Raw genomic sequence first — 7,500 nt, 5'->3', positions numbered from 1 at the left:
TCGCCTGTCGGAATTTCAGTAATAAATTTTAGCTCGTTGCCCGTCTGACAATCCCCATTCTCTGGAACGACGCCAACGGAACATACGGCCTCTATCTTTAGTACTTTTAAGCCCAGGGTTTTGAGACCTTTTTGAATGTTTAATACCTATTCAGACTACTTGGAATAGTTGTTGAAGTCAATGAAATTCCATCTTAGAAACTATACAAGTGAATAAAGGCCTAATCTGGCAAAGCAATCGAGCTATAATAGCGTTTCTACAATTCTGGTAGTGCAAGAGTCTAATGTTTCTTCCGAGTTCAACTCTGATTTAGTTGTCAGACTGTGCTTTTCTGTAACTATAACAACCCAGGAGGAAGGACATTATCGACCATTCATTATCCGCAAGGCATGCGTTTACAAAAGGTCTGTGAAAAATCATAGTTAGTAGAGGGGACTGGTTATGAAACTCGGCAAACTTCAAAGGGTTAAACAATAGCGCGGTCTCTGATGTTGAATAGACCCGTCACGTGACTCTGACCGTGCACAAGTTCGGCTCTCCGACGACTCGCTTATGACTCTGATAGTGATGTATTTCAATAACTCGCTTACGATTTGGAACACCGAGATGAAAGCGATCAATAGAGAAAAAAGTATCTCTCTGACAGACTGATGGAGTGCGCACGTGGGTCATGCAGGGAGAACATGATACGCAAAGCGGAAAAGTCCTCAAAGGGAGTGATGCACTGAATACGTCAATCACATTAATGAACAATCAAAACAGCAGTAAAATGAGATGTTCGCCTTTATTGGACCCTTATTAGCCATAATTGGCCATTATTGTTAACAATGATCATTATTAAGTAATTACGACGAATTGTGTACGCGCAAATGTTCCGCAGTCCGCAGAACATTCACAATTCTGAAATTCGCTGTCGGTCAGTCTTGACATTTGTGTCGCTTTTGCTAATTCGTTGTAATAGTCTGTCGGTCGTCGCCAGTTCGTGGCTATCATGTCGCCGGTTCAAGGCCATGTCGCTTGTCGGAATTTACCCCTAACAGGGCCTCATCATTCGAGGTGGTTGGTGTGAAATCCACAACTAGTCGTAGAACGTTTACTCGCTATGCTAATTCGTGATTTTGCACCAAATGGTGACATCCGGTTGGCAAACTTCTCACAAAATACATCCCTTAAAAACTAGTGATACAACAGAATACTCAGCCACAAATGATGGAAGAGACCTATAATGGGCCAGTCATATCAAACGACGTAAAAACTGCCCTGAGAACCCCAATAGAAGACCTTGTACCTGACGTGTCCACGGGTCACCATCGTATAATTCAATAAAGATGTTTTGGTTTGTTTAGTAAGCGAACAACCGTGTCACCATGCTCCAAATCTAAATAACTCGTCTTACATGTATCAACATGAAATGAAAATAGGCAGTTTCACTTAAGTAAAATCAACACTTTCTTGTCCTTTAGTATTGCATTGTATATGCAACGGACATTTTGAAAAAAGTATCTGAAAAGTATGGTGACCCGTTATGGTGACCCGTTGAACAGTGACACCATCTGTACACTAGACTTCCGCCGATGGATAACTGTACAATTGGACTTAGGAACTGCATTGTCAAATGCGTCTAAAACAATACACGCGAAAGCTTTGCGTGTGGGAACAATGTCTCTGTTTGCTTGAAGACAAGTAATAAGGTAAACTCGCCTCACATCTCGCGCGCTCAAACTCTCAACTTGTACTGCAACGGACATCATCCTCATCACAGACGCTAGATGCTTCGGCGTCTCTATCGATAAACTTCATCATAAACGTAGTCCGACATATCTGTGCAATTAACGCCGCCTCTTTTTTGGTTATAGTAACAACCTATGACCACCTTCTACTATAGCGCGCATTATTTGTTTTCAATTAACCGAAAGATGTATCTTTACCATATGACAAATGTTGAGATTTCACGCAATCGCTACTTCAACCCAAACGAGAACGTTGAAATCATTATCTTTTTTTCTTTTAATTTTGAATTTGCACTCTTTTAAGAAAATAAGCGAACACTTATTTCCTGTAACGATTTTTCATTCGGCTTACAATCGTTCATTACTCCCAGTCGCTCTGATACGCCTACACATGTGTGATACGATTTCCCGCCATTGCAGCCACCCAGGACACACATACCAAGAATTCCTCTTTTACACAGTCCCAGACATAATTGTTGGGACACTTCTGCCTCTTCCTTCCCTCTCGATAAACAACATTGAGAGGGGCAGGGAACGCACGAGGAGGGAACAGAATGTGTTGACATGAAGTGTCCCAACTATTTATGTCTGAGACTGTAGCTATCACGCCACATCAAGGCAGACAACGTTTATAAAGTCTCTTTAAATTCCGTTTCAAACTTCTTTCGGTTCGAGTTTTAGTCAAGAAACGTTCTCGGCAGTGAATCTAAACCTCGCTGAAAACGCTTTGAAACGACCCAAAATCACAACGCAAACACAAGTAGCACACAGAATAGTCGAAATACGTCGTTCTTATTGAATTTCTTTCCTATACTTCGATCTTTTACGAAAGATCGCTACATTCCCATACAAACTCTGATATTTCTACTGCGGTCATAACGTAGTGCACTAAATACATGTATTGCAATGTTGACTGCTCGAAAGGAGCTTGTGATGCTTGTGAACAAGACTTTGAATGGAAATATTTACGATGCCCCTGAAGATAACTTAATTGATTCTTTAGTTGAAAACGCTCGTGGGACTGCTCTTTGCGTCAAATTTTAGCTCTTTTAATTGCAATCACCTTAAACTCTTGCTTAGCACGATCCCACCATCTTAAAGGATCCAGAAAGTCGTTAAACCTGTTCTTCCAATCGCCCCAAAAATTCTCAATCTCCGCTTGAAACAAAATGTCCTTTAAAAGCTCATTATTAAAGTGCCAAAATCCAGGACCACGCTGCACCCTATCAAAATCCAAAACTAGCACTATACAATCATGATCCGAATGCGCGTATGGCCTAATTTCCACAGAAGAAACAAACTGATCAAGGACCTTACTAACCAGGAAAAAATCGATGCGCGTCCGAACAAATGAGTCACTAGAACCAACCTTCCCCGTCCATGTATAGTCTCGCCCGCCTCTATGCCTCTCCCTCCACATTTCCCTTAAATCGTGCCTAGCAGATATCGTTTTCAAAACACCCGCGGCAGATTGACGAGCATCCAAATCCCCCCCTTGCTTGTCCAAACGTACATCCAAAACGCAGTTAAAATCTCCACGAAGTATATTTACATAACCACTCGATAGGAAACCCTCCAAATCCTTAAAGAAAACTGCAACACCTCGAGCTAAATTAGTTCCATGGCTAACAAACACCTCACCGTCCCAATCACGCTTAATTTCCATTTCAAGCTCAGCAGTCCAGTGGGTCTCTTGTAAACAAATTATGTCGAAACGACCTCTTCGAAAAATATTGAAAGCAGTCTGCCATCTATCAGACGACCTAAGGCCCCTTGTATTTAAACTAACTAAAGTTGCCATCAGGGCCAAAAACGAAAAATGAAAATCCTGCATTTTGTGTACGCTATTAAGAATCCGATGGTTTTTTAACATTACTTTTGTCCCTTTGTCTTGCAACTTCAAAGTTTGGAACAGGATAATATTTTGATCGACGGCTTGGTACTTTCGTGTCAGAGTCCGATTCCGCTGGACATGATCGTTTTCGACCATGTTCCTCTTGTATATCCATTTCTCTTTCACTAAACTCATCTCCGGTCAGTTCATCTACGAGATTCTTACTTGTTTTGGCATCAACTTCAGTAACAGACACCTTCTCATTAGTTTTGGGATCAACCTCAGTAACAGACACCTTCTCATTAGTTTTGGCATCAGCGTCAGTGACAGACACTTTCTCGTCAGTTTTGATATCATCCTCAGAAACCGACACCTTCTCATTAACTGAGCCAGATGCATCTTCTGATGAAACTTCGTGAGATATTTGCTTATCCTTTTGACTACAAACATATGACATATGGCCTTTTTGCTTACAAATTCTACATTCAATCTGAGGGCAGCGCTTCTTTGTATGTCCGACTTCATTACAAACAGGCTGCTGATTGTTATGGTTTATGCGGCACCACTCTCCACCGATTCTAATAGAGTACGGAATAGATTTCGCTGTGATAACCTGACCAACCGATTACCATTTTCAATTCCCGAAAGATCATGATCGGCCTTATACTTTAATCTAATAACATCACTATTAATCTCACCGTATTGCAATAATGATTCCACGATCATCTCATCCTCAACATACGAACGAAGCCCCAAAATGCTGACATTAGTAAAACAACCATGCGGGGGATGAATACCAACATGAACATCTTCAAAATCAAACCCTTCGTCAATAAGTGCATCAGCTCCTTCCATGGAATCCAGCTCTATAAGATACTCGTTATTCCCCAGATCTTGAAAAACAGTAATAGAAGAAGAAACATCTTGTTCAATCGAAGTCTTCAGTAAACCAGCATTCATTTTGTACGGCAACTTAAAAGTTACGCTCCGACCTTTCCGGTCGGCCATCGTGGCCTCCCTGAAGGTGAAATAACCTCTGTCACTTGACGAATTCTCAACGATCACTTAGCCTAAAAAGGACAATGTCCTTTATAACTAGGATAAATGAAGAAGTACTCTGGATGGGCAATACCAACCACAGATGAAACAGATTGATGAGCAGCTAACACATTAAGACCTTGCCTACGGTAGCTCCTCTATTAGTGTAATAAAAACTAAGGATAGTCTATAGTTCTGAATTTTTTTCCTTGCTCTTGTTCATTTGGTAAGCACACAGTACAGAACGCATGCGCATTCGTAAAATACGTATTAAGAAAAAAAAATGCAAAAACTCTGTTTGGGGTCCCCCGTGCTACTTTCGATCCAAAGAGGGAGAGATTAATCGGTCCCTGAGCCATATGTGATTAACCCCTTGACTACGGTAGCTCCTCTATTAGTGTAATAAAAACTAGGGATAGTCTATAGTTCTGAATTTTTTTCCTTGCTCTTGTTCATGTGGTAAGCACACTAGTACAGAACGCATGCGCATTCGTAAAATACGTATTGAGAAAAAAAAAATTGCAAAAACTCTGTTTGGGGTCCCCCATGCTACTTTCGATCCAAAGAGGGAGAGATTAATCGGTCCCTGAGCCATATGTGATTAAAACCCCTTGACTACGATAGCTCCTCTATTAGTGTAATAAAAACTAGGGATAGTCTATAGTTCTGAATTTTTTTCCTTGCTCTTGTTCATGTGGTAAGCACACTAGTACAGAATACATGCGCATTCGTAAAATACGTATTAAGAAAAAAAAATGCAAAAGCTCTGTTTGTGGTCCCCCGTGCTACTTTCGATCCAAAGAGGGAGAGATTAATCGGTCCCTGAGCCATACGTGATTAACCGCTGGACTACGGTAGCTCCTCTATTAGTGTAATAAAAACTAAGGATAGTCTACAGTTCTGAATTTTTTTCCTTGCTCTTGTTCATGTGGTAAGCACACTAGTACAGAACGCATGCGCATTCGTAAAATACGTATTGAGAAAAAAAAAAATTTGCAAAAACTCTGTTTGGGGTCCCCCGTGCGACCTTCGATCCAAAGAGGGAGAGATCAATCCAGTTGGCTGCACCGTTTGCAAGCTCATCTGTGATTGGATGGGCGTCTTTTCTGGTGATCCTTGTGGCTTATAATGCTTTAAGAACAATTATTTCCCTCTTTTCAAACCACTCAACAATGATTTCCCTCTATACATTTACTTTTTATAACATAAAAGATGGAAAATTCACAAGAATTGTAACAAGATTGATATTTTTTGATTTTTTTGATTTTCGCAATCCGATTGGAACCCAAAGACAACGGCATAGACAGGCAAGCAGAACTGAGTGAAAAATAAAATAGACCAAGAGCACAAGTTCATAATAATAATAATAATAATAATAATATTACAGTTACCTATGATAGGAAATTGAAACCATAACCATCCCGAATACTGTGACCACCATGACCACCACGACCACTGCGACACACCACGACCACCGTTACCACCACCACCACTGTATTGCACTCCGCCCTTGGGACCGCCTCAAATATAAAAAAAAAAAAAACACCACCACCACTGTGACCACCAAGTCCACCACGACTACTGCGACCAACATGACCACCACGACACTATGACCACCAGGACAACTGTGACCACTGTAACCACAGTGACCACCAGGATAACTGTGACCACTGTGACCACTGTGACCACCAGAGCTATCGCTTTTCCTACAGTCAAATGACCACCGTGAATCAAGACCACTATTACCACTTCCACCACCGTGATCACTCGATTACCATCCAGTGTGACCATGATAGAACCACTGCCGCTGACCACCGGTTCCACTGAGACCACTATGACCACTAAGACCAGTAAGACCAGCGTGACCACTGAGACCAATAAGACCACCATGACCACTGAGACCACCGTGACCACTGAGACCACTAAGACCACCATGATCACTAAGACCACCATGACAACTAAGAAAACTAAGACCAGCGTGACCACTGAGACCACTAAGACCACCATGACCACTCAGACCACCGTGACCACTCAGACCACTAAGACCACCATCACCACTAAGACCACCATGACCACTGACACCACTAAGACCACCATGACCACTGAGACCACCGTGACCACTGAGACCACTAAGACCACCATGACCACTGAGACCACCGTGACCACTGAGACCACTAAGACCACCATGACCACTAAGACCAACATGACCACTAAGACCACCGTGACCACTGAGACCACTACGACCACCATGACCACTGAGACCACCATAACCACTAAGACCACCATGACCACTGAGACCACTAAGACCACCATGACCACTAAGACCACCGTGACCACTGAGACCACTAGGACCACAATGACCACTGAGACCACCATGACCACTAAGACCACCATGACCACTGAGACCACTGTGACCACTAAGACCACTAAGACCACCATGACCACTAAGACCACTAAGACCAGCGTGACCACTGAGACCAAAAAGACCACCATGATCACTAAGACCACCGTGACCACTGAGACCACTAAGACCACCATGACCACTAAGACGACCGTGACCACTGAGACCACTAAGACCACCATGACCACTGAGACCACTGTGTAAACTGAGACCACCGTGACCACTGAGACCACTAAGACCACCATGACCACTGAGACCACTAAGACGACTAAGACCACCATGACCACTAAGACCACCATGACCACTAAGACCACCGTGACCACTGAGACCACTAAAACCACCATGACTACTGAGACCACCGTGACCACTAAGACGACCGTCACAACTGACACCACTGAAACCACCATGACCACTAAGACCACAGTGACCACTGAGACCACTAAGACATCCATGACCACTAAGACAACCATGACCACTAAGACCACCATGACCACTGA

At 42.7% G+C, this 7,500-nt stretch overlaps 1 protein-coding gene across 1 annotated transcript in view; it reads right to left on the bottom strand.

Moving 5' to 3' along the window:
• Positions 1–3,577: 3,577 nt before the first annotated feature.
• Positions 3,578–7,500, bottom strand: part of LOC137970609 (WAG22 antigen-like) — a 15,688-nt gene continuing 11,765 nt past the window's right edge. Inside the window, exons 4-6 of the mRNA XM_068817134.1 lie at positions 6,730–7,500; positions 4,187–4,457; positions 3,578–4,004 (exon numbers count right to left, since the gene is read on the bottom strand). The exon at positions 6,730–7,500 is cut by the window's right edge and continues 1,104 nt beyond it. Of these exons, the coding sequence (XP_068673235.1) occupies positions 3,578–4,004; positions 4,187–4,457; positions 6,730–7,500 (1,469 nt within the window). The remainder of the gene's footprint in view (positions 4,005–4,186; positions 4,458–6,729) is intronic.

The sequence above is a fragment of the Montipora foliosa genome, chromosome 9 (genome assembly GCF_036669935.1).
Source record: "Montipora foliosa isolate CH-2021 chromosome 9, ASM3666993v2, whole genome shotgun sequence".
NCBI lineage: Eukaryota > Metazoa > Cnidaria > Anthozoa > Scleractinia > Acroporidae > Montipora > Montipora foliosa.
The sequence above is the reverse complement of the archived record's forward strand: the minus strand, read 5'-3'. Positions and strand labels throughout refer to the sequence as shown.